Source organism: Phodopus roborovskii, unplaced genomic scaffold, assembly GCF_943737965.1.
Source record: "Phodopus roborovskii unplaced genomic scaffold, PHOROB, whole genome shotgun sequence".
In the NCBI taxonomy this organism is placed as follows: Eukaryota; Metazoa; Chordata; class Mammalia; order Rodentia; family Cricetidae; genus Phodopus; species Phodopus roborovskii.
Window position 1 is genome coordinate 72,297,687 of NW_026126418.1, and position 27,935 is coordinate 72,325,621.

Sequence of the window (27,935 nt, forward strand, 5' to 3'; positions counted from 1 at the left end):
AAAACTCATACCACTCTGGATGACAAACTAGTGACGGAAGTTAAATCAAACATGACCTCGGAAGGGCTGGGAGAAGTATGTAAGGTCCCCTAGGTCTAGCCTTTGCCCCCTCCTCTGCCATCATCTCTTTGGTGCCCCCAGGTAACCCAGTGGCAGCCCCTCTGCTGTTCTTGCCTTTGCAATGCTGTGCCAGCTCTTCAATGCCCATCCTCTCATTTTTGCTGGCTTCTCAGATCTCTCCATGGCCTCCTCTGACCTCTTAGGCTCAGCTCCTCCTTCCTCTGAGCTCCCAGAGCTCTGGGTAATTCTGCTGTTAGCACTTAGCTCACTGACTTAGAATTATTTGTTTACATGTCTCTCCTCCCCCAGGACAGGAATCACAATCCTCTATCTTCCTAACCCTGGTCCCAACAGCACCTCCTTGAGTACCTGGCATTCAGCTGAGGCTCAGCTAAAGTTCGCAGACTAAATGACCAAGTCTTCTCCTGTGCCTCAAATGTCACCATTTGGTTCTTGGTCCTGCTTGCTACTGCCTTCCCACAGCTGGGGCCTCGTTTCTCACTTCAACAGCTGATCCAGCCCTGCTCAGGCTCTGGGGGGGTAATTGCAGGCTTCACCCAGAGACATTTAAGAAGTCAGTTGCACAAGTGCAGGAGACTCAACTTCCCATTGAACTTGGAGCAAACTCCATTCTTGGGTCCTGGAGTCCTGGCTTCTGCCACAGCCCATGAGACAGACAGCTCTTCAAGAAACTTTTGCCCCTAGGTCTTTGGCCCTTATCTAGACTTGGGCCTGTGGGCAGGGTTCAGTAAGCCAGCATCTCTGAGACCCACTTCCCTTCTGGGGAGCAGACAGACTCTTCCTGGGTTCCTGTTATGTGCCAGGCTCTGGGTCTCCCTTGTCACAGAACTCAGTTGCAGTGCAATGGCACATACCTAGGCACAATCCCAGTGCTACAGTTTATTCGGAGCCAGGACAAGGACACGTGGGCTGTGGGTGTGGGACAAAGTGATCCCTGCAGCTCAGAGATGTAGGAGCTGAGGTAGGCCCAAAAGACATGGTGTGGAGTGGTCATCCTCCTGGCATCTTCAGAGGGAGGGTCTGGAGAGTGCCTCTCGGCTATGTCCAGGGTCTAGCTGGCCTCACTTAGGGCACTGTGCTCAGAGAGGACCCTAAGGAAACAAGCATGCTTGCCAAAGCTTCCCCCTACCCTGCTTTTTTGTTTTTTTGAGACGGGGTTTCTCTGTGTAGCCCTGGCTGTCCTGGAACTCACTCTGTAGGCCAGGCTAGCCTCGACCTCACAGAGATCCACCTGCTTCTGCCTCCCAAATTCTGGGATTAAATAAAGCCTTGCGCCACCACCGGGCTGCTTCTCTCTTTCAATTAAGCAACATTTACTGAGTCCCTTCTTTGTGCGGGGGACTAGAGTAGGGTTAGAGTGAGGTGGTGAGACACAAGGCACAGTGTCCACTCCAAGGGATTTTGGTCTGTAAGAGCAAAATTCACCAGGAGGGTACAGTCTGGGAGAGTGGAGGACTTCAACCGAATGGAGGGAGCTATCTCTGCCCTGCCTGATGGTGGAGGGAGCAATCTGCCCAGCCAAGTCTAGCCACACAGAGAATACCCCCAACTCAGCCTGAATGTGGAGAGGACATCCCCACTTAGCTCAGTGGTGGATGCAGCACCCTGACTCACCCCATTGGTAGACAAGCACTGTCAGGTAGACAATGGCTGAACATAACCCAGACAGCCACTTCCTAGTGCCCCGGCCCCTTTATATGCAATCCATGAGTCTGATTAGACAGGTGACGAGAGGAGTGTGTGCTCAGTCCCCTGGTGTCCCCATATGACCTGCAACAATGTCTTAGAATATTCAGAGGGAGGCAGCAGAGCCCAAGGAATTTGGGGTCCTTCTATATTTGGCTTCTGATGCTGCCCACACCACTTAGTAAAATGAGCTCTTCTCACTCCGAGTCTCTGACGGCCTGTATCAAGTAGGTTTGGTCTTAGTATGTATTTTGGATTGCAGCAAGCTTCTAGAAAATAACTGTGGGATGCTGTGCCCTTGGTGGATGCTAGGCTTAGGCTTGCCGACTTTGACAAGAATGATTACAACGTCTTGGAGACTCATAGCCTTTGTTCCCAAGAATGGCCCGAGTGGGGGGAAGTTGCAGTGAATGCAAGGCCTGCCTGAGCCAGGCTTGAACTGCTCGTGTGTCCTCTCCGCCCCCGCACAAGGGCCTGCAGGTGTCGGTGGCTTCCCGCACCCTCATCCCTCGCGTTTGGCTGCGGCCCCACCTCCCTCCTGTCGTCTGCCCTGCGTCCTCCGCTAACCTCCGGGCTGGACCAGCCAGCCACTGGGCTGGGAAAGTTTGAGTCACGCCGCGGGGCGGCTGGGGGGGAGGGGCGAGGAGGCGGGGTGGGGGTTAGGAACCGCCTCGGGCTCCCACCAGGGGGACCCCGCCGCGCCCCTGTCCGGTGAACCCACTGGAGCGAGACAGCACTGCTACCTCTCATTGCGACCTGCGCGTCCCATAGCTGCTGTAGCCTCCGGCTCAGCATGACGCCCGACGCGCGGCTTCTGCCGCTGCTAGTGGCGGTCTCCACGGTAGTGGTGGTGGTCGCGTCTAACTCTCCCACAACGGCGCTGTCCCCTGACACAGGAGGCGCCACCCTGGCCTTCGTCTTCGATGTCACCGGCTCCATGTGGGATGATCTGATGCAAGTGATCGACGGCGCCTCGCGCATTCTGGAGCGCAGCCTGAGCAGCCGCAGCCGGGTCATCGCCAACTATGCGCTGGTGCCTTTCCACGATCCAGGTAGCTCCCTTTGCAGTCTTCGAGGTCGACCCCCATCCCCCACCCTGAGCGCCCTGGCTTCCCGGTGCACCTGGCCCTCTGTGGGCCAGGCAGAGCTTGAGCTTGAGCGCCTTCTTGCACATTCCCACTGCCTGGCCACGCCCTCTCCTACATTCCTAGGTTGGCATTGTACAGGCTGAGTTTCTAGCAGGCGACTTCACCCTTCTGAGCATCATCCTCTCCATCTGTGAAATGAGAAAACTTGCTGAGATGTTGGCAGCATGCGCCAGGAGCCTGTGTGGATTTCGTTTCTGGAATTTCCTTCCTTCCTTCCTTCCTTCCTTCCTTCCTTCCTTCCTTCCTTCCTTCCTCCCTCCCTCCCTCCCTTCCTTCCTTCTCTCCCTCCTTCCCTCCTTCCCTCTTTCCCTCCTTCCCTCCCTCCCTCCCTTCATTCATCCATCCCCCTTCTTTCTTTCCTCTTCTCCTTTCCTTTCACTTTTTGAGGCAGGATCTCATAGAGCCCAAGCTGGTCTCAAATTTGCTATGTAGTGGAGGAAGACCCTGAACTTCCGATCCTCCTGCTTCTAGGGTGCTGGGATCACAGACCTGCACCAACACATACCCTTATCCATGCACACTAAGCAAGCACTCTGTGGGTGCTGGGAATTGAACCCAGGTCCTTTGGAAAGACAGCCAATGCTTCTAACTGCTGAGCCATCTCCCCAGCCCCAGCATTTTTTTTTTTTTTAATGAAAAACTTACACAGAAGTAGGGATTTGAACTCCTCTATACTCCTGTCTTGCTCCTGAGAGTTATATTTCATTGTTATCTTTAAAGCCGGTTGTCTGTCCACATGTCTATCGAGGCTAACTCTAAAGACCCTTTACCACAAAGATTCTATGCAGTGCTGACAGTGGAGTGCTTGAGGGGGCACACCAAGCTGTGGTGATGACATGTCAAACCTTTCAGGGGCACATTTGTCAATCACAGAATCTTCCAGGGGCTTGACTCCCCACTCCCCCCCCCCCCTGTCTTCAGGCTCTGGTGTCTGAAGCTTTGCCCTCTGCTCTGTGGGGCTCCCCAGCTACAAGCCCAGGAACCAGGGCTCAAGGAAAAGACTCCTGGGACCCCATAAGGGATGGTGAGAACGCAGGCCAGCTTCTTTCTCCCCACTGTGGGGAGGGGGGGGGACTTAGATATGATCCAGTCCACCCACTTATCTTCTAGATGGAGTGACTAAGTCCCAGGGAATCAAGCTTTCCTGAAGCCACCTGCTGGATGGATGATGCTATTACTGTGTTTGTCTCTAAAATACTTGGCTCCCATTGCAGGATGGGGTAGCAGGTTTTTTTGTTTGTTTGATTTTGTTCCTGTTTTGTTTTATTTTGAGACAGATAGTGTCTTGAGCCCAGAATGGGGCTTCTAAAGGCTACCCTTGCTGCACCTTCCTGGCCACTAACTTCAGATCTCTGGGTACTGGGTATGTGGCCCACCAACCTTCAACCCTTCTCTCCTCCTTTCCTCCCCTTCTTTGTTCTTGATCTCTTTCCTTCCCCCTTTCTTCCCATGTTTTTCTTGTGCTTTCTTGTATTTCTTTATTTCTAATTTTTAAATAGTTATTTGTGTGTGCCTATACACATGCCATGACATGTATGTGGAGTTCAGAGGACAATTTACAGGAGACAGTTTTCTTCTTTTAGTCTGTGAGTTCCAGAGTTGCGGCTTAGGTTGATTGGCTCGGTGGCAAGCACCTTTACTCACAAAGTTATCTCACCAGACCACTATACTTCACTTTAAATCCATTAATTTTCAAATGACATTCATCTTTAGAAAAAATGGCAATAAAATACAAGTCCAACTTCTTATCAAAATGAAGTTTACCTCAGATGTAAAGGAACTTTCCCAATTGAAAATGGCCTTCCATCTCCTAGGAAATGAAAACTTGCAATGCAACTTGCTTAAAAAAGAGTAGTAGTCATCATTAAAAGCAAACACACATACAAAGCTCCACAGCCCTGTTTGTCCTGTTCCCCAGCTTTGAAGGGACTGGGATGTTCTAGAGAGGACCAGTAATGCTCTAGAGAGGACCTAGATGCTCCAGAGAGAACCAGGAATGCTCAGTGAGGACCAGGGATGCCTAGAGAGGAACAGGAATATTCTAGTGAGGACCTAGATGCTCTTGAAAGGATCTAGATGCTCTAGAAAGGATCTAGCTGCTCTAGAGAGGACCAGGAATGCTCTAAAGAAGACCAGAAATACTCTAGTGAAGACTTACATGGTCTAGATAGTATCTAGATGCTCCTGTAGAAAGGACCTGGATGTTCTAGAGAGGACCAGGGATGCTGTAGAGACATCTAGCTGATTTTGAAAGGACATATGGATGTTTTGTTTGCTTAACACCCTGGAAGCTTTGCCATAACCACTCCATTTCTGCTGCAGAGGGGAGAGGCATCTGTAAACACTGGGGTAGACAAGAGTGTAATTGGAAAGAAAGTTGGACTTCAAATTCGGATGTGTAGCTATAATGTACTTTTCTTCATGCAACCTTGTGTTTCTCTGGAGTTCAGGTTTCTACCATGCATTAAATGTACAAACATTTATTCTAACAATTTTTATGTTCAATTTCATAACACGGAAAGAATTTTAGGAAAGACTGACCTCAGGAGGTGAAGAAGGGGGCTGGCTTTGCTTGAATCTACTGAGCATGTGCCCTCATCTGGGCACCTCACTTTAAAAAATTAAATTACTTGTATTTATTTATTATTTGTATGCATATGTGTGGATGTGCCATTACAAATGTATGCAGGTCAGAGGAGAACTGGCTGGAATCAACATTCTCTTCCACCATGGGGTCCGCAGGGTTGATGCAAGCACTTTTACCTGTTGAGTCACCTCTCTGGCCCCTCACTCCTTCTTTTTTTTAAATAAAAAAAAAAAAAAAAAAAAAGAAGAAGAAAAAGGAAACAACCCCCCCAAACCAAAAACCAAAACAACAACAAAAATCAATCAATCAATCAAACACCTCCCCCACTTAAAAAAAAAAAAAAAAACCCAACCTCCTCCCAGAATACCCAAACCACCCTCCCTAAAGCTACCCCAGGTTCCATTTGGGGAGGATCACAGGGAGCTAGGAGTTATACTGAGGAGCCTGCTGTTTGCGGTGCAGACATGACATGTGCTGCTGGGCATGGTGGCTGAGGCAGGAGGAGTGAAAGCTCAAGCCCAACTTCAAGATACTGTCTCAAAGTGGAGGGAGAGTCACTTAGGTATAGCACCTGGCCATCCCTCAGTGTCATGGGAGAGGACACCAGGGTTCATCAGAAGACTGAGGAAGCAGTGTTACAGGAAGAAACATTGGATGCGCCTGCTGGGGACACCTGGGAACAAATGACTTCCTGGGGTGAATGGCTGGCTGGGTGAGGGCTGGAGGGCAGTGTGACATGTGGGCACAGGTGTGTGTGGGGATTCTGTAGCTCTCCTGGTGGAAATGGGACAGGGTGGGTCTGGATGTAGTCAACCCTGTTGCCTTGCCTGCTTGCTGCCTGTAGCCTGAAGCTGCCAAGCCTGGGAGGCCCTGGATTTCCTTGTATGGGCTTGGAGCGCTGTGTCCTGAGCAGGCATTGCAGCTGGGTTCCTATTGTATCTGCTGAATCAGCAAATGGTGTGCCCTTCAGTAGGGGATGAACTTGAGACACAGGGGCTTCTGATCTGCCCCCAGCTCCGTCTTGGCAGTGTTTATTAAAGGGAGCCACGGGAGGAAGTGTGGAGATGGTGTGGAGGGATGTAGAGGGGGTTGAAAAGGGTATGGAAGGGTGTGCAGGGGGTGTGCAGGGCCTCACTGGTGCTTCTAGGGATGCACAGCCTTGGAAACAAAGAAGGACTTAAGCTTTGGAAATAGCTTTAGTATGTCTTTCATTGAAAAAGGCAGGGTCATTGAGATGGCTCAGTGGGTAAATGTGCTTGCTGCCAAGCCTGACAGCCTAAGTTTGATCCACAGAACCAAGACGGTGGAAGGAGAGAACTGACTCCCAAAAGTTGTCCTCTGACCTCCATGCCTGTGGGCCCTCCCTCTCCAGAATAAATAAATGAAAGAGGGGCTGAGCAATGGCTCAGTAGTTAGGAGCGGGTCCAGGTGTAATTCTTAGCACTCATGTGGGAGCTCACAACTGGAGTCTGTATCTCCAGAGGATCTGAAATCGTAGGTTTTAGAAATGATAACCGGGTGTGGTTTCAAAAGCCGGTAGTCCCTAGGACCTGGAAGGCAGCAAGGCAGAGGCAGGAGAATCGTATTAGAGAACAGCCAAGCTACACAGCAAACCCTACTTAAGTAACAAACAAACAAAACTGGACAATTTCCAGAGAGAATAGTAACAGAATTTTTGTTGCATTTGACTGGAAAGGTAGATAGTTTTTCTGATTCCCTCCAGTAGATGCTACAAACCCCCTATTTCCAGGGTGACATTGTCTGTGGCTTTGACTAGCTTTGCTGCACTGGAATTCCTAGGTCACTTTTTTTACATTGGAGGTGGGTGGTGGCTCTTGAAATCTATGGAATGTTCTGGGCATTTGAGGGGCCATTTGTAGCACAGCTGCTTCCTTGGGGGGGGTGTGCGCAGGGAGAGCAGCTTTTGTTTGCATTGCTCATGAGGCTCAGGACAGTTTGAAGTGTTCTTTAGCGTGACCCATCCCTCCCTCCCCCTGTGATTTTCTTCTATGAGTTATTTCACTCTTGGTTCTCTTTGAGGTTTGGGGGAGCAATGGTTTTCTTCCTAATTCACTTGAGGACATTATGTTGGTGGTATCAACAACTTGTTTAGTACTCAACCCCCCTGAGGGGGGCAATGGATGGAGCCCATGCCAGTAAAGTGTGCGTCCACTGAGCTGTGTCCCTGCCCACTGGTTAGTGTATTTCCTGGTCAGTTACCTTTCTGTATTGTTTGTGATTCCTGGGGTCTGAAGGTCTTCAATATTTGTATAGAGAAATCTACTGACGTTTTTCTTCTTTGTGTTGTTTTTTTTTTCTACTTGCAGGCTTACAAAGATGCTTTTTATTTTTCCATCATAAAATAAGATGTAGATTTAATTGTTTTTTTTTCTTGGCATTAAATCCCTTTACCTGTAATTAAAAATGAATTGACCCACAGTGTGAAAAAAGCTAATATAGAGCCAGGCAGTAATAACACATGCCTTTAATTCCAGCACTCAGGACGCAGAGTCAGGCAGATCTCTCTGAGTTCAAGGACAGCCAGAGCTATTATACAGAGAAACCCTATCTCAAAAAACAAACAAAAAAACAAAATACAATTTTATATTATAACTAAATACAATTATTAAAAATAATCACTTGTTTTGGCTCATCTTATAAAACTATCCTTGCTCTGTGCACGCGTACCCATGGAGGTCTGAACTCCAGTCCTCTTGCTTGGGAGGCAGGAACATTGCTGACTGAGCCATCTCACTTGGCTCTTGCATTGTTCCCAGATTACCTAACAGAGTAGGAATATGTCTGGTTTTCCTTTTTTTCTGCCATACTGTGATTCTTGTGCCAAGAACACACTATTTTAATTATTAGTCTTAGTAACAAATGTTAAGAGAGCCACCCCTGTTCTCTGTTATTATGACAATGATTTCTGTTTTCTGAGACAGGGCCTCATTATGTAGCTCAGGCTAGCCTGAAACTTATAGTGATTGACCTGCCTCTGCCACCAGAGTGCTGGGATTAAAGGTATGTACCATTATGTCTATCTTTTGCTTGTTTTGTTTTTTGAGATGGGCCTTATGTAGCCCAAGCTGGCCTGCAACTTGCTATCTAGGCCAGGCTGGCCTAGGACTTGGCCTTTAACTGCTGATACTCCTGTCTCCACCTCCCAGACATTTGCCATTGTGCTCCACCACTTTTTCATGTTTTTGTTTTTGAGCTAGTTTTGTTATGCAGCCGAGGCCGACCTTGAACTCATGATCCATCTGCTCAGCTTCCTGATTGCTGAGATCATGTGTATGTGTGCTCTCTTACCTGGTTTTATACCCTCCTCTTCTTCTTTTTTTTTTTAATGATACATTTATTTTTTATTTTTATTTTATGTGCATTGGTGTTTTGCCTGCATGCATGTGTGTGTGAGGGCATCAGGTACCCTGGAAATGGAATTACAGACAGTTGTAAGCTGCCATGTGAGTGCTGGGAATTGAACACAGGTCCCCTGGAAGAACAGCCAGTGACTTAACCACTGAGCCATCTCTGCAGCCCCTTATTTACCTATTTATGAAGAAGCTATGCATGTTATCATGGACATGCAGGATTTTGTTTTGTTTTTTCTATCTTGGTTCTACTCCAAGACTACTTTGTTTATTTCCTGGCTTAGACCCTTCAGGCTTTCGTCCTTGGAAGCTCATTTGTTTGGCTTCTGTATTTTCAGTTATATTCCCAGTGCTGCACAAGAGAGGTTTAAAAACATTGTTCTTATTTACTGATACATTTATGCCTTTGATACAAAGTCTCATGTAGTCCAGGCTGGCCTTGAATTTGCTGTATAGCTGAGCATGTCCTTGAACATCTGATTCTCCTGCCTCTCCTCCCTGAGTGCTGGGATCACAGGTGTGTACCACATCCCCTTATGCCAGGGCTCAGTGTGTGCTGGGCAAGTGCACTGCTAACCGAGCCACAGCCCCAAACCCTACACTGTTAACTTTTGAACACTCCTGGGCACTGAAAGATGCTGCTGGCACATGTTGTATAGAACTGGCCATTTCCCCAAGGATTCTTGGTCATTTTTGTTGGGGAATAGTGGCAGCAACCAGACTCCAGTGCTAAATGCTTAGAGGTCACCACTTCTGAACTCCCTTCATGAGAGAGCGGGAAGATCTGAGCATCAGTATTTCTAATTAATATTTTTTTTGGCCAGCAGACATGTGCCATGTATGCACATGGAGGTCAGAAGTCAGTTCTGTCATGTGGGTCCCATGGACCTAACTCAGATTCTAAGCCTTGGCAGCAAGCACTCCTACCCCCTGAGCCATCTTGCTGGCCACAGTGTTTTTAGATATAACCATCTTGTGATACTTAATTTTGATTGTCAGTTTGACTGGATGAAGAAACACCTCAGGCATTAATGAGGCACACTCTTGGCTATGCTTATGAGGGGTTTCCAGAGGATAGACTGAGGGGGAGGACCACCCTAAATGCAGGCATCAAACCCTTTCAGTGGAGGGTCCCAGCTGAATAAAAAGGGGAGGAGTAGGAAGCCAGTGGAAGCTGGTGGAACATGAGTGTTCCATGTCTGCTATTTCTTGACCTATAGATCCAAGGTGTCCTATACACGCTTCCCACACCATAAACTTTACCATTTCTTCCCAGAACTATGGACCACAGCCTATTAACCATAGGTCTAAATGCATCCCCTTCCTTGCTTCTGCTCTGTATCTTATTACAGCAACAGGAAGGATGCCCAACTCACAGCCATGCTCCTCCAAGCAGAGCATGCCTTCATATGGATGTCTCCAGGACTAAATCACTACCACATGCATCGTTGTAACCTCTTCCCATGTAGAGCCAGGCTGAACACATGTGGCTTATCTCTAACCTCCCATTCCAACGCTGACAAACCTGGCTTCCCGCATCTGTCCACCATCCATTTACTTCAGTGTTCTGTTCCAGCATGGACAGGCATGGGTTCAGAATCGTTAACTCCTAACCCTGTGGGAAATGGCCTTATTAACTAAAGTCTGATTTATTCTCCTCTGTCCTATAGACCCCTTTCCTAAAGTGACTTAAACCAATTTCTTCCCCTAATTTTAAACTTCATTTGTTTCTGTGGCGCTAGAGATAGAACCCAGACCCAATCTCTCGCTTCTTATTGTTTTGAAACATGTAGCCCAGGCTCCCTATGTTCCTGAGGATGATCTTGAACTTCTGATTCCTCTGCCTCCACCTTCCTCATGCATTTTAAAGGATGTATTCCATTGCTTAGCAACATCCCATCCTTTCGTAGTCTTCATTTTCAAACTATGCTGAAGTATTTATTCTTTCAGATGAAATATTAGGTAACAGAAAACCTCTGTTAACTTCTTTAAAAAATTCAGCTGTGGGCTGGAGAGACGGCTCAGCAGTTAAGAACATAGGCTTCTCTTATAGCCCAAGTTTGGTTCCAGTATCTACCCTGGGTAACTGACAACTGCCTGTAAATTCAGTTCTAGGGGACCTAACGCCCTCTTGTGGACTCTGGGCCACCTACACTCAGGTGCACACAGCTATACATTCAAGTTCCCACTGCACATGGGTATGCACTACACAGACACACACACACACACACACACACCACACATACACACACACACACACACACACACCACACGCACACATACACACTATACACATACACACACAGGCACCACACACATGCACACATACACACCACACACACACCACACATACACACACCACACACACACACACTCCACACATACCCCCCACACTATATACACACCACACACACACCACACACACACCACACACACACACATACCACACATACACACACACACCACACATACATACACACACCACACACACACACATACCACACATACACACACATACCACACATACACACACACCACACATACATACACACACCACACACACACACCACACATATAACACACACACATACCCACACATACTCCACACATACCCCCCACACTACATACACACCACACACTACACCACACACACACCACACACACACACATACCACACATACACACACACACCACACACATATATACACTCACCATACACACTACACATACACACACCACACACATACCACACACATATACACACATACACATACACACACACCACACACACATACCCCCCACTACATACACACCACACACACCATATACACACACCCCACACACCACACACACCATACACACACACCACACATACACATCACACACAGACACATACAATATGCACACACTACACACCCCACATCCCCTCCACACACATACACCACACACACATCACACACATCACACACAGACACATACAATACGTACACACCACACACACACACACCACACATACACACATACCACACACACAGACACACACACCATACACACACACACACCACACATACACCACACACACACATCACACACAGACACACACCACACACACATCACACACAGACACACACCACACACACACAAACACACACACACACACACACACACATACACACACACACAAATAAAACTACAAGTCAGGTGTGGTGATACACACTTTTAATCCCAGTGCTCAGGAGGCAGAGGCAAGTGGACATCTACGAGTTTGAGGCCAACCTGGTCTACAAAGCAAATTCCAGGCCAGCCAAGCCTACATAGTGAGATCCTTCCACATAAATGAATGAATGAATAAATAAATAAATAAAATTAAAATAAAAATCTTCTAAACATTGACTGTGATTTTGCTTAAATTTTCATTAATTCTTGAATTTAGCTATAATTATCATTTAAGTCCTGCTTGTCCCCTTGCTAATAATACCCTTCCATTTACCAGGCTCTATGTTTTTTCCTACAAAGTCCTCCAATTCAGTTAAGACCTTTTTTGTTTGTTTGATTTTTGAGACTGGGTTTTTCTGTAGCTTTGAAGCCTATCCTGGAATTCACTCTGTAGGCCAGGCTAGCCTTGAAGTCACAGAGATCCTCCTTTCTCTGCCTGTTGCGTGCTGGGATTAAAGGGCACCACTGCTCAGTTAGTAAGGTTGTTCCTAACTGCATCCTTTCCCACATGTTACCATTCTGGCTGGGATGTTTCTATGCTTCATAATTCATTTTGAAAGTCTGTATTTCTGGGGTGTTGGTGAGCAATTTATTTTCATACATTTATTGCCTTTCAAACTTTTTTACTGAAGGCATGTGTGCACATACATGCATTCATGTACATGTGTGCGTGTATGTGTGAGCATGTGTTTATGCCTGTGTTTGAATATGTGCATATGTATGCATGTGTGTGTGAATTTGTATGTGTGTGTGATGTATGTATGTATGCATGCATGCATGTATGTATGTATGATGTATGTGTAGGTCAGAAGTTGATGCTGAGTATGTTCCTTGGTCTCCCTCCACCCTGTTTTTGGGCACAAAGTCTCTCCCTGGACCTGGAGCTCCCGAGTGGGCTAGCCCAGCTGGCCAGAGAGCCCTAGCAGTCCTCCTGTCTTCGCCTTCAGAGCTGAGTTCTGGACACACACCAGCGCAGCTGGCGTTTACATGTGTGCCGCATCTGAACTCAGATCCTCACTTGTGCAGCCAGCACTTTACTTCTGAGCCTAGGCCTTCAAGAGTTTCCTTTAAACTAAGCTTTGGAGGTGTCTCTCTTCCTGGACTGACCCACAAGCTGCACAGGCTCTAGCCTTTGGTGGTGTCTTCCCTGGGTTCCTGGGCTGAAATCTCTTTCCTCCTCGGCGACCACCTTTCTCCAGTGTCTACCTTGTAAGCCTGGCCATGCAGAATGATGTCAAAGGAATGCAGTGGCTGAAGGCACCTTGTCTTGTTTCTGGTTTTGTCATTTACAGGTAGGATTTTTAGTAGTTGCTTGGTTGTTTCTTGGTGCTGGGGATCAAATACAGGGCTTTGTGTGCTAAACACATACTCAACCACCGAGCTGCAGCCTGAGCTCTAGGATGCTGGCTCTTGATTTGAAGTTCTTGTTTGTTGTGTTTTGTTGTTGTTGCTATTTGTTTATTTTTAAACCATTAGGTGAAGGATGACAGTTTTATTTCTAACACCCCAAACCAAAAAGCACAAAAACTTAACCAGAAGAAAAGCCTAAATAAATAAGAAGCAAAAACAAACAGAAAGAAAAAATCCAATTCTAGAGTTTAGGATGCTTGCCTAACATGCACGAAGTGGTTTGGTCCTTAGCGCCACAAAAAGCTGGGAGTGGAGATCCAGCTCTGTAAGGTAGGATCAGAGACTCAAGGTCATCCTCTACTACACATGGAGTTTGAGGCCAGCCTGGGCTACACGAGACTCTGTCTTAACACACAATAAAACACCCATACAAAACAAAAATCTTCCGTGGAGTTTGGGAATGGGTACTTATTTCCAGGTAAATTCCCAGCTTTTGTTGTGATGTTGCTAGGTTCTGTTTCCTGGTGACCCACATATGCAATCCCTTCCTTGTGGCTGGTTCCCACATTCCTTGCTTTAGTCCTGTGGTCACGGTGGCTGTTCTCTTTAATGCTAAGCTGGCTTCTCACTCCAGTACATGTGCAGGAGTTTTGCATTTGGGTTAATCTGTTTAAACCGTCCAGGAAGCTCTTCCTTTCTGCTCTTTCTCAAGCTTTGGCTCAGGGTTCAACTCTTCCAGTTAATACTCTGTTTCCTTCAAACACTGCCAGACTGGGACTGGGGTTGGAGTGCAGGCCCTGGGCTCCACTACAGCACCCATGTGTGCATGTGCTTATGTGTGCATGTATGTGTGTAACACATACATAGCCAACTTACACACAAATACCCTCTTTTAAAACATTCATTTGTGTGCATGATTCTATGAATGTGGAAGTCAGAGGAAAATTTTTGGGAGTTCATTTCCTCCTTCACCATGTGGGTCCTGGGAGTTAAGTTCAGATTGCCAGGCTTGGTGATAAACACCTTTGCCCACTGAATCGTCTCAGCTGCTTTCATACACATACACAACCTTAAGTTTTTCAAAGTGCTCACTTTAAAATATACCTATATTCATTTTTATTTTATGTGTGTGTGTCTGCTTATTTGTATGTACAACACATACATGCAGTGGCCACAGAGGCCAGAAGAGGGTGTCAGATCCCCCTGAACTGGAGTTCTCAGTGGTTGTGAGCCACCATGTGGGTAATAGGAACAGAATCTAGGTGCTCTGTAAAAGCAACAAGGGTTCTTACTGCTGAGCCATCTCTCCAGCCTCTATAATCTTAACTTTTAAACTCACAGTAAACGGAGTAATTAAAATACCCCACCCCAGTGAGTGCTATATTGTGGCCACCTGTCCATGTTGGGACATCACTTTCTCTACAGTATTTTTGATGGCTATAGAAGACCCCCCAGGACACATTATCTTAATTCTTTGCACATCCCCTACTGTGCAAAGCTGGTTCCTTTCTGTTTCTCTGTAGCAGACTTGCATGCACTGGGATGTGTCTGCAGGATGCATTCCTGGAAATGAAATTGCTCTGTGGAAGCAGTTCCTGCCTTTTACATTTTGCTCAGTATGGAAAACTTCCCCGAATACTGCCCTGCCCGGGACACATTGGGAGACTATGTTTATCACATTCTGACCTGCATCTCTCTCTGTTCAGTGTGCTATAAGGACCTTATGCTAAGTTAACACATGGAGTGCCTTGTGTTAATTTGCATATGTCTGACTGTTGGCCAATTTAGAATCTTCCAGAGTCTCCCTTGCCTTTAGGTCTCTAGGTATGCTACCGTCCTGAAGGAAGAGGTTTGTGTTGGCTGCACTGGACTCACACTGCAGTCCTCAGAACTGCTCACTGGCAGCTTTTTAGCATGCATGGGAGCTACCGGTGTACGTGTGTGTGTGTGTGTGTGTGTGTGTAGATTTTGACTGCCTCCCTCCACCCTGATTTGTGATTACCTCCTCAGCCCGAGGAGCTTCAGTCCCTCATTCTGACAGCTCTCCCTCATTTAACCTAAAGGCTTTTACCCCCTTAGCCCAGGAATCCCCCTCCCTCAACCTTGGGGTTTCCTTCCCTTAGGCTGGAGGGCTTCACCCACTTAGCCTGGAGTTTTTCCCTGCTTAGCACAGGGGTCCTCATTCCCTTAGCTTTCGGTTCTTGTTCCTATAGCAGGAGAGGCCTCTCCTTTAGCCCATAGGTCCCCCTGCCCTTAGTCAGAGGGTCCTCACTCCCTTGGTGCCTCTCCAAGAAGACCGGAGACCAGGTACCTGTGAGGCGTCAGCTACACCAGGCTGTTTCCCATCAGTCATATATATACTGGGGAAGCGGATCCCTAATGTACCCTGGGGACCAGGCTGGCTCACATCATATCAGCAGCCAGGAGTGGCGTGACTGGGCCAGACAGTTCCTTGTCAAGGGGTTTTCCGGCCTGAGTCTTTTCAGAGGAGGGAGGTTGGGAGAAGGTGGAGGGAAAAGGAGAGGTGAGTGCTGGGTGCCTGGGGGTGTCAGTGGGAAGGGATGATGGGTCTGACAGTGGAGGTCCCCAGAGAGGTGGAGTGTGGGATCAGGTCAGCCTCCTAGAGTCAACCTTACTCAATAGGTGAGGCTAGAAGGATCACCTTAGGCCAGCCAGGTGCCAGCTTGCCATGATCCTTAATGAAGTCAGAAAGGCTAGAGTCTCACATTCCTGGTGTCTAGTCATGGTGGCAGTTGTATGGTATGGCTGAGTTGAGGTGCCAGCTGGGTGGAGAAGGATCAGACAGACTGGGAATTGCATCCTGGGTAGAGGGGATAGCAGAAATAGAAGCTCTGAGGCCAGCAGGACGGTGGTCCAGCACACTCTGAATGAACAGCAGCGAGTAAGCTGAGATCCACTGAGCATTCAAGAAAAGAAGCCCTGTGTGGCCTCTGAGGAGGGGGTGGGGCAGGCTCTGGGACCATTTCTGCTCTTTGGATAGGGCCACCAGTTTAGTGGGTTTTGTTTCATTGTGTCTGTCGTTGGTATCTTCAAAGGTGTCAACTTGGCTCAGGCTCAGGAAATGTCGGAATCCCAGCAGCTTCCGTGCCACTTTCCCCAGCCTCTGCCTCCTAGAGATGGGACAGCTGAGACCTGGAGTGGATGGGCATGATGATGGCAGGGTAGGGAATTCTGATGGTGAGTGTGTGTGTGTATGTGTGTGTGTGTGTGTGTGAGAGAGAGAGATCTGGCTATGGGACTCAAGTGCTACTTGACTATGGGGAAGGAAGGATCTGGGACAGTCCTTGATAAGAGGATGAGAGATTGTTATAGATGAACTCTGGAGTCCCAGCTGCAGGATCAGACAAGGGCTGGCAAAACATCTGGACTTTTCCAACCTTGCATGCTCTACACATGCCTCAGAGAGTTCTGAGTTCGCTGTTCTTCATTTTCATGTAGAGAAGAAGCCCATCCTGCAGACGCATGAGCCTGGCTCAGGCTTCTGGGACTGTATGCAGGAGGGTGGGTGAGGGGAGTCACCGTCACGGGCTTAATCATTCCCACGGCCAGTGTGCCCAGCATGCCAGCTTTAAGGGACTGCACGCTACATCTGCCCAGCTGTTTGGCAAACATCGTTCTTCAGTCACGAACCTCCCTCCCCTCCAGGAGCAATGAGGCCCAGGAAATGAGCAGAGAACATCTGCAGCCTCTATCTTGGTTGACAGCTTGGAGCTGGGTCAGAATGATCCAGATTCCAGCCCCATCTCTACCGATGCCCGCTCATAATTCCTTGGTCAGGTCACTCGCTGGCCTCAATAGTAGATTTTATTGTGCTAGGGATGTGGCTCAGTGGGTAGGGTGCTTACCCAGCATTCACAAAGCCATGAGTTCTACCCAACACTGAAAAAACTGAGTGAGATGGTACACACCTGTGTCTCAGCAGGTCAGGAGGTGGAAATAGCAGGATCAAGAATTCAAGGTCATTATTGGCTATATAAAGAGTTCTAGGGTAACCTGGGCTACATGAGAATTTGTTTAAAAAAAAAATCCCATCTCTGACAACAATAGATTCATGCCTGTCCCACCCCAGAGCTGATTTATGGAAAGTTTAATTCTTCCATGTGGTAATGTGGAGCCCAAGGGAGGGGCTTAGGTCATGAGGCAGCACCCTCAGGAAGGGGTTGGTAGTGTTCTTTCCCGGATTGAGTTAGTTCTCCTGCGATGAGCCTGGCCTCCTGCTTTGCAGATTGCTTGCTTCCCCTTCTGCCATATGACATTCCCAGAGCCCCCTGCAGATGCTGCATTACAGCCTTGGACCCATTACCCTCCAGAACTGTGAGCAGAAACAAACCTTTCTTCTTGATAAACCAGCTAGTAACAGCAACAGGAAAATGAACTGACACAAGGCAGTAAGTGCAGCCTCACCTGGAGGCCCAGGTGTTAGGAAGGGTCACCACTGGGAGTTTTTGTTTGTTTGTGCAGAGCCAGCTTTTCCAGGTAGGGTAAACTAGGGAAAGGAGGGACACTAACGCACTAATGCATGCACGCACGTATGTATGGAACTCTGTGTGAAAAACCTGATGTCTTGCTCTGTCTGGCTCTGTACTCAGTGTCCTATTGGAAGCTGGGTATGGGAGTGGCCAGCCTGTGAGGCACAGGCAGCCTTCACTGATGATGGGTTGCCATGCATCTCTGCTCTTCTGAGCAGCTGGCGGGTGATCTCTGAGTCTTCAGCCCCTTCCTGATGTCTTAGCTGATCTTGCCTTGGGACTGAGAACGAGGGAAGGAAGTGTGATCTACTGATCCATACATGTGTTCACTGGGGCAGGAGGAAGCCAGACAAGAGGCAGCTGCTTTGGGGTGACATGTTCTCCCAGGGGAGACTGTCTTAGGATTTTTCCTCTGTGAAGAGACACCATGACCATGGCAACTCTTATAAAGGCAAACATTTAATGGGATGGCTCACTGATAGTTCCAAAGTCCAGTCCATGGTGGGACATGGTGATGTAGAGGCAGACCAGGGTGCTGGAGAAGGAGTTGGGTGACAGGAAGAGGGCCGTCTCACTGGGCAGTGTCTTGAGCATATATAATAGCTCAGAGTCCGCCTCCATAGTGATGTACTTCCTCCAACAAAGCCATACCCATTCCACAAGGCTATATCTCCTAAAAGTGCCACTTCCTTTGAGGGCTAGTTTCTTTCAAACCACCAGATACCCTCTCTTCAAGGATGGACTTTCCCAGAACCTGGGTGCTGGGAGGCTGAGCCTTAGATGTTGGGTCCAGAAAGTTCACCCCCCCCCAACCAGGGTTTGCCCAGCTTGTCAGCATTTTGTTCCAGCGATGTGGTTAAAAACAGCCGGGTTTGGGGTGACAGGTCAGTAGTTAAGAGCACTTGATCCTCTTGCAGAAGGGACCAAGCTTGCCTCCAAGCACCACAAAGTGGCTCACAGCTGCCTGTAACTGCAGTTCTAAGGGATCTGACACCCTCTTCTGGCTTCTGCAGGCAATTGTACACATGTGGCATACACATACAGGGGCATACATACATATAAATAATAGTGTCTTTAAATGGACCGAGAAGATGGCTCAGTAGATGAAAGTGCTTGCTATGCAGTGTGAGAGATGGAATTTAGGTTCCCAGCACCCAGGTAAATGCCAGGTGAGTGGCAGCCCACCTGCAGTCATATGTATACATATGAATACCCACACACATATGAACATGCTTACACATGCATGCATACCATATACACAAATATAGGCAAAGAGAGAACATTATTTTTAAAACCCAATGACATAAAACAGTCTAAGAAAAAGAAAAGCAAAAGAGAAGAGCTTGAGTGCTTGGTGACTGACATTCAATCTTGCCTTGTAGAGCAATTAAAGAAACCAAACCTTTTAGCTATTACTGTCCTCCCAAGGGAGGGAGGGTGATTATCTAAGGCCTATCATCTTTATGTATTCACCCATCCATTATCTATCTTTCCCTTCATCTGTCATCTGTCTGTCCATCCATGCGTCCATCTTATATCCATCCATGCACCCATGCATCTATTCAAATCTAATATGTTACCTATCCATTTTTCCATCTTTCTATCATTTATCTATCTATTATCTATTTACCTACCTATCTTTCGTCTGTCTGTCTGTCTATCTGTATTTTAAATAGCATGGGCTATTATCTGGCATAGAAACAACCAGGGTCTGGACAATGGTTCAGGGGACAAAATGTCACCATACAAGCATAACCATTGAGGCTGTTAAAAAATACTAAATGCACAGATAACAGAATGTGTGACTCTCAGCTGTGTGTTCTCAACAGACGACACACCATGAAACACACACTGCTTTCAGGGTCTAGGCCACAGCTGTCCCCCAAGCTGATCCCGCTGCCTTTTTCAAGCTCTCTATTCCACAGGCAACTTCTCTCCATGATGCACTCCCAAGTCTGGCTGCTTTCTCATGCTTTCTTCATGTGAGACCCTCCCACACTCTTTCCTAATGGTTTCATCTGTTTTATTGCTGACTTTGGGAACTGATCACAGTAGTTCCCCAATATCTACAACTTCACTTTCCATACTTCAGTGCCCAATAATCCACCAAGAGCCAAGAAAATTCTAGAAACTACTCCCTAGTTTTAGACATCATACCAACCTAAGCAGAAGGATGGAGCCTAACATTACCTTTCTTTGTCCTCCCCAGGAAGTGAGTAATGCAGTTTGCATAGTATCCACATTGTATATGCTGCCTGCTTGTAAGTTGCTTTATAGCCATTAGACTCTGTACTCAACCAAGATGGACTCTATTTGTCTAGCAGTTACTAGGGTTCAAGAACTCTGCCTCCAGCTTGGAGCCATTGTGAACAAGACTGTTAGGTACTGGAGCTCTGTGAGCACAACCTATTTTCAGTTCACTTGCTTAAATAGCTATGAGCAGAAACTTAAATAGCTTTCAGAAATGTGTGCTCTCTTCTAAAGTGCAGTGACTTCAAGTTCTGTCAGCCTTGGAGGGGCATCCCCCTGCCTCACATCCCTGTCCATATCTAGTGTGTGGTTCTGTAGCTTTTCCCAGAAAGATGCTTCGAGCTTACTGATTGGCTTGGGGTTGGCTGCTTGCTGTGTGTTCCAGAATGGAGCAACTATTTCCTGTCCCATTTATTTTCCCAGCATCCTTTTCCCTTCAGGAGTAGGAATGGGTGGAATGGCGGGGTGGGGATTTCTTAGAGGGGGCTTGAGACCACTTTTGGAATGGGGAATGGATTTGCTCTTGGCTCTTCTGTGCTCTGTGAAATGCACCTGTGTCTCTTTCTCCCCACAGATATTGGCCCAGTGACCCTCACAGCAGATCCAGTGGTGTTCCAGAGAGAACTGAGAGAACTCTACGTTCAGGTGGGCTGTCCGCCATCTTTATTGTTTGTCCTCTTCCTTGACAGAGTCAAGATGGTGTCCTCTTCCCTCCCTGCCTCCCTCTCCCTCAGCCATGTAACAAATGCCTCCCAGAGCCCTGGTGCATGGAACAAGTACCTCACAGAGCTCTGGGTGTAGTGTGTGCTACTTTAATGAAAGAGTGAGGGGAAGATGCTGCTCCAATGAGGGTGTGTGTGGAGGCTGAAGGGACAGCTCAGTTCAGACCCCTAAGCCAGGTCTGAGCGACCTTACACAACACCCGTGTCCAGCATCTGTCCTTTTCCTGACCACTGAGGCCACCAGCTTCTTGAGAGCAGGAACTTCATAGGTGGTGTCTGCTTCTTATCTAAGTCCCCTAGCATCTGGAGCAGGGTCTAGAATGCCAGAGGCTTAGGAAGTCCTTCTGGGGTGGAAGTGAACTAAGGAAGTTGTTGTGGGGTTCACTGCTGCAGCAGGCTGGGCTTGCAGACAATGTGTGCGCTCACCCCACAAAAGCTGCGGGTGCTGCCAAGCAGGGGGGGTGTGAGTGTGTCTCCTTGAGGGCCTGATGCCAGGGCAGGTGACAGAGTGGGTCTTTCTACTTGCTGCCCAACTCTACTCCAGTCTTTACCCCTTAAGCCTTGGTTGTCACGGGGCTGTCAAGCCTGTCACAGTGGCTCCCATTCAGCTCTTTCTGTAAAGTGCCTGCCACACAAACATGAAAATCTGAGTTCAGATCCCCAGTGTCATGTGAAGAGCCAGCTGTGTTTGGCCATGCTTGTAATCCCAGCAGGAGGAGGCAGAGACAGGAGGATTGCTGGGGTTGCTTGGCCAGTGTGCCTAACAGAATGAACGAGCTCCATATTCATCCAGAGATGTGTCTGAGAACATAAGGTGAAGGGTGTTAGGGGAGGAGAGGCAGCATTGACCTCTGGCCTCCTCACACACCTGTGCACACACACAAACATACATATACAAACACCACACATTTACACACTCACTTGTGTAAGGGTTGCTCAGCCTCAGCTCCCCCATTCCATACCTTCTACAGGGTGGAACTGTCACTCATCCAAGTTAGAGAATGAGTGATGCTTGTCTACAGTCAGACCTAGGGCAGCTGCTGGGAGGGACCACAGCCTGACCCCGTGAGCCAGACTGAGCTGGTCTGAGGTGACTCCCACCTCCCACTGGTTTTAGAGGTTTGTCCAGGCTACTCCCTTGTAGATGAGGTGGGTGGCAGCTACTGACACACTCCAACCCTCCAGGGAGGTGGTGACTGCCCAGAGATGAGCGTGGGTGCCATCAAGGCTGCTGTGGAGGTTGCCAACCCTGGGTCCTTCATCTATGTCTTCTCTGATGCCCGTGCCAAGGACTACCACAAGAAGAATGAGCTCCTGCAGCTCCTGCAGCTGAAGCAGTCACAGGTGCGAGGCCAGCTTTAGGGATGGGATGGCAGCCATGCGAGAGGCCCTCTGGAGAGTGGAGCCCAGCCCTGCCAGTCACAGTCATGCCTCTCTATAGGCTCGCCCTTGGTGTAGGCCCCACCCCTTCCTCCTTTCACATCCCATCAAAGCCTGTGCAGTACTTGTCCACCCTCATCCTCAGGCCTTAGTCTTTGCAGCTCATGTCCCTTTGTCCTGTGTCATGGCTCAGAAGACAGGTTGGGACTTCTGCCTCTTGCTTTTGTACCGATGGCTGGGGCGGGGAGAAGGGCCAGACTACTCTTGGGGAAAACCTCAAGATTTAGGATGACATCGCTGCTCTTTTATCTAGAATATTCCGGAGTTCTTCAGGGTTTTTCTCACAGTGGCCTCCAGGGGCCACCCTAAGAGGAGTCCAGTTTGGCACCCTTCTTTGTGGTAGATGTCACTCTACTCATGAAACACCTGCTGTGTTCCTGGCTGTGGGACATTTGCCTTGCATCAGCTCCTGGTCGCCATCCACAGGACACTGTCATTATTCCTGAGCCTCCCATGGTTGGGCTCCTACTCTCCTGTATAGTAGGAAGCACAGGCTCATTTGCGCATCTTCCAGGTGGTCTTTGTGCTAACTGGGGACTGTGGTGACCGCACCCATCCTGGCTACTTGGCCTACGAGGAGATTGCATCCACCAGCTCTGGACAGGTGTTCCAGCTGGACAAGCAGCAGGTGACAGAGGTGAGACACCACAGAATGTTTCTTTCGAGTCCACTGCCCCTGAGGTGAGGGTATTGGGCCTTGTTTGGTGATGTACACGGGAGCTTTGCCTGGCAATTGTCACTGAGTGCCCACCTCCAGTCTCTGCATTGTCTCATCGAGTCTCTGAATCCCCAGGCAAGCACCTGGCAAACACTCTGAAAGTAAATGGTCTGAGATTTGGAGAGCACCCTGGGATATGACTGTGAGGTTGTTTCAGGCTCTGTCCCATAGTTGGGGCAGAAGAACCACAGACTGGGGCCAGGATCCTGGGGATTTAGCAAAGGAAGGATTTGCTTTAACTCCATCAAGGTCCAGCTTCCAGATTCACTAAGCCCAGAGCATACCAGGTATCTGTGTCCATGTCCTGCTCCCTGGCCAATGACAGCTGTTTTTCTTCAGAACCTCTCTTCCCTCCACTGTGTCCATTCTTCTCAGCAACACAGGGCCTAACTGCCATCTCTAGCTAAGCCAAGAGGCCTAGCTCAGTGTTGCAGATCCTCCGGTGTTAGCTGAGTGCAAGCCGTGGCCATGGAATCACTCAGCAGAGCTGGAAATGTCGCCCAATACTGGCATGCAGCTTCCTTGAGCTTGTATAGAATGACCCCTGAGTACCAGAGGACACTCCATCAATCTGACCAGAATGTACCTTCTCTTGTGCCCTGCTGTGTACATATCCAGACTCTCATCAGAACGTCTGCCTGTGTTTCCTCTTGCTCACCTCTCGTAGCCCAGCCAGCCTCTCTCCTGCTCTTCTGGCCCCAGGGCCTTTGCTCAGGCCTCCTTCTCTCAGCTCCTCAGCCCCTGATACGTAAGCCTTCCCAGGAGGCCATCCTCAACTCCATGCCAAGGTCAAATCTCTTTCCCCATCCCTTCCCAGCTCCCTGTACTGCTTTACATAATTGTCATTTTGCATTTGTATGATTATTTAATGCTACTAGATTGAGTGCCCTCAGGGCTGGGCTGTGTAGGGCACTTCAAGCAGACAACCAAGAGTAGTAATGGGTGCTGCCCGAAAGTAGCTAGGGGATAGAGTGCTTGGGATCCCCGTGCCTGCTGCTCTGGGAAAGAAGGTGTCTCAGAGGCAGGCAGTGGCCTCCAGGATGGGTTTTGTGAGCTGTGTATTTATGAGCTGAGAGGATTGGTCTCTGGGGCCATGTTTAGATTAGCGTGCCTCGGCTCCCTGATGACAGATGGCGTTTATGTGTCTCTGTGACACAGCAGGCTTTCATTTTTGGCTCTTCAGCCTCTCCTGGCACTGAGCCCCACATGAGGGCGGGAAGCACTTTAGAGTGGAGGGACAGCTTTGTCCTTGCTTTTGGGGGAGACGCTTGCTTCCTTCCAAAGACAACTCAGACAGAGGCAAGGCAAGTTGCTGAGGACAGTGTGCCAGGACTCCTGTCTCCAGGCACCCCAGGCAAGCCCATCGGCTTTTTGCTGTGGACCACTGATGGCTGGGTTGGGCTCCTCCAAATGGTGGCATGGATGCTCCTGGGTGTGGAGAGCCGCACGCCTTGGATCTGGCTCTTTCTAGATGCTCCCAGACACTCAGTAAGCCTGGGAAAGTGGCTGGGACGGCCAAGGCCATGATTATTCCCCAGCGAAGCCAGACCAGTGGGGCTGTAGCTGGGAGAAGTCTTCAGACTTCTGAGGAGGCATGTGAAGCCAACACTTTAACCTTCACAGAGTATGCTCCATGCAGCAGGATTGACATACTCTGCACACACCACTGTGGCTATTTATTAAGTACCTGCTGTATGTACCATGGAGGATGACACAGACAATCTGAAGAACTTCGGGCCCTCTGTCCTGACACTTAGCTTGTTCTGCTTGTAAACTTGGCCTCGCAGGCTGAAGGAGCCCCCTTTTGTACTTTATTCCAGAGTATACCGGGATGGGGGGGAGGATTGAAGAACCTCTCTCCCTAGCAAGGCAATTTTGAACTGTGATCACCCTAGCACAGTAGGAGACTGTATGGAGGCAGGCAGTGTGGCCTTGGGTTTGTCCTGGGGTGTATGGGTGTATATGACGATATGTATTCAAGTGTAAGTGCATTTGGAGGTTGGGCAGCGTTGGACATTTTCTCTAGTTGCTCTCCACTTTACTTTTTGAGTCATGGTATTTCACTAAACCTGAAACTAAGCAGGGCAACTGGATTGCCTAGTCAGTGTGCTCTGGGACTGCCTGTCTGTGTGTCTGTGTACCTCCCATACAGAGCTGGGTTACAGGCTCATGCCCGTACTCCTGGTCTCTATGTGAGCCTGAAAATCTGAACTCATGCAAAGCATGAACATTTATCTACTAAGCCTTGGTCCCTGGCTCAAGGTGGGCATTTTTTAAAAAATCAAGCTTTGACACCCACAGACTTTGCCCAGTTCACACTCAGCTACAGATGACGACGATGATGATGATGATAATGATGATGATGATGATGATGATGTGTGTGTGTGTGATGAAGGGACAGAAAAGTTGATATACCCATTGTTTTGCCTGGGAATCACCCTGTAATTTCCCAGGAGAGCCCTAAGCTTCTTTCCCTGGCCTGGCTTCCTGCCTGCTACTCCACAGACCACTCTTCAGCTTAGCCTGTTTTGGGGGCTGAGACACATCTCTTGTTCAGCAGCAGCAGGTACACTTGACAAGTGACCCAGATTCTGCAAACCCCTCTGAAGAGAGGTGACTTGCTTCCTCCACTCTTAGGGGTAAGAAAGCTCCTCACTGGGCGGTTCAGATGAATGGATCAGGAGGGGCCCGAGATTACCTCATCCTGGACCCTTCCCAGCAGCATTCAGGGGAGTGGAGAGGGTGAGACCTGGGCTGCTGGGGCAAGGCAGGGGTTGCAGCAGATCATAGCTCTGTCGCCTTCAGGGGGACCTTATGCCCTATACTTAGTCCCATGCAACAGGCTGCTGCCTGCTCTCTCCCTTGTGCACCGTTGTGCTGATGGGCCCTCTGCCTTTTGAGGTGGTGGCCAAGGTGAAGGAAGAGTGCTGGGCATGGCATTGGGCGTAGTGAGACCTGACCACAGCTGAACTCCCCCAGGCTGCTGGAGGGGCTAACCCTCTCTGCCACTCCACTGAAGCCCCCCGAAGAATAGGGGTACACTCTCAGGCAGAACTAGGAAGAGAATCTGGGGTACACAGCTGGCCTTGGGACTGGGTGGTGCTCCCTCTGTGACTCTGGCTGAACCCTCAGTTTCCTCGTCTGTAACTGTGAGCCCCATTCCTCTTCCTGGTCCCCTCAGCTTCTTCAGCTGCCCTGGCTGTCAAGCATCCTGGCAGTGCCTCTGGGGATGATTTATCAGCCATGAAGGCCCACAAGCAGTCATCTGGCAGAGAGTAACAAGGCCAGATTCTTTCCTTCCTTCTCCATCAGCTGCCAGAGCTCAGGCCAGCACATGGCTGACTCCCAGGCCCCACCCCATAGACATCTGGAAGCCATCACACTCGCCAAATAAACACTGTGCTTGCTTAATGAAGGCACTCTGCTCAGAAGGCTCCCCGATTCCGCTCTGGAGCCCTGGGGGCAGAGCTGGGTCCAGAAGGCCTTGACCCTTGGCCTAGCACTACAAGGTGGTCTGAATTTGCTGTGAGCACGAGAGTCACACTCCCCATAAACCCTACACAGGCTGCCTCATGCTGGGGTCATTAGGGTGCTGTCATGTCTCAGCCATTTGTGGCTTGGTACCCAAAATTGCTGGGTACCCTTTCTCCACCAGAACATTCTAGAACAGTTTGCAGTAGCCCTGGTGGTACGGTGTAACTTGTCTGGGAGATTGTCACTGGGGGCAGCGTTTCTGGTTCACTGTCCTCTGCCGCCACTGTGTGACCTGAGGAACAGGCAACGGGCAGAGCTGCTCCTTCACCACCTGGCAGTGCTGTCCGGGCATCACCAATTGCTTGGTGCTGTCTTCCTTCCATCCTCCCCGTGTAGCAAGGACCCCTGCCCTGCATCAGCCCAGGCAGTCGGAGCCTTTTCAAGAGACATGTTTCCCAGAACACCAGGCAAAGATAGGAGAATGAAGTAGCTCCAAACACAGGGAGAAGGGAAATGTTGAATTCAGTCTCAGTAAAACATGTGCATTCTTGAAATCTCGGGCAGATCTTCAATTCCCTTCCCTTCTGGGAAAGGTCACACAGTAGGCAGAGCAGAAGAACTGCCAATCAGGGCCAGAATGACATGACCTGCAGGTAGCACACAAGCCACTATTTTCTAGTCTCTTATCTGTGGCAGACATTGCTAATCAATCACAGAGCTTTTTCTTCTTCAGGGAGCATTTCAGGAAGCCATATATAGTCTACTTCTAACCTGAGTTTGCTCCAGGGTAGGTGGTGTGTGTGGAGGGGTGTCTTGGGGTTGGTGCTGTGATTTCTTTCTAATGGATGACATCAAGAGACAAACAGCTACAGTTTTACTGTAGCTGATGACAAATTGTGTCTCTGGGTACAGTGGTGACAGGCAGCCGTGTATGGCAAGGCCATATCTCCCCACCCCACACTGACTTCACTGCCTGTTGTGTTCACCCTGGCTCTGTGTGGATATTTAGTCTCCATCAATCTTACACCCTGTGCTTTTAACATCTGAAGAGGATCCTTGCCCGAAACAATTATTTCATCAGTAGTTTCAAGATGCTGGTTTCCTAATTGTGTCATTCCTCCCACATTTAGCAGAGGGCGTTTTTCCAAAAAGGCTCTGGGTCCTCCAGAGGGACACTCTGGCCTCTGAGCCCCATTCCTATTGAAAGCAGAAGAAGCATCCTGTGTTTTCCCTCTGATTGTTGTAATACACGGAAGTCTACTCCAGTGCTGGGGATCAAATCCAGTCTCCTTCACTCTAGGCAAGCGCTCCACACAGTGACCCCCAGCCACATGTTGCAGATTTATAGCATATTTGATTGGCTGTGGGTCCCCACAGTCCTGGTTAAATGATCAATACCCTG

General features: G+C 48.8%; 1 protein-coding gene across 1 annotated transcript in view; it reads left to right on the forward strand.

Moving 5' to 3' along the window:
* Window positions 1-2,450: 2,450 nt before the first annotated feature.
* Window positions 2,451-27,935, forward strand: part of Hmcn2 (hemicentin 2) — a 141,821-nt gene continuing 116,336 nt past the window's right edge. The window contains exons 1-4 of the mRNA XM_051185128.1: window positions 2,451-2,819; window positions 20,754-20,824; window positions 22,087-22,245; window positions 22,856-22,978. Coding sequence (XP_051041085.1) covers window positions 2,561-2,819; window positions 20,754-20,824; window positions 22,087-22,245; window positions 22,856-22,978 — 612 coding nt within the window. The 5' untranslated portion in view covers window positions 2,451-2,560. The remainder of the gene's footprint in view (window positions 2,820-20,753; window positions 20,825-22,086; window positions 22,246-22,855; window positions 22,979-27,935) is intronic.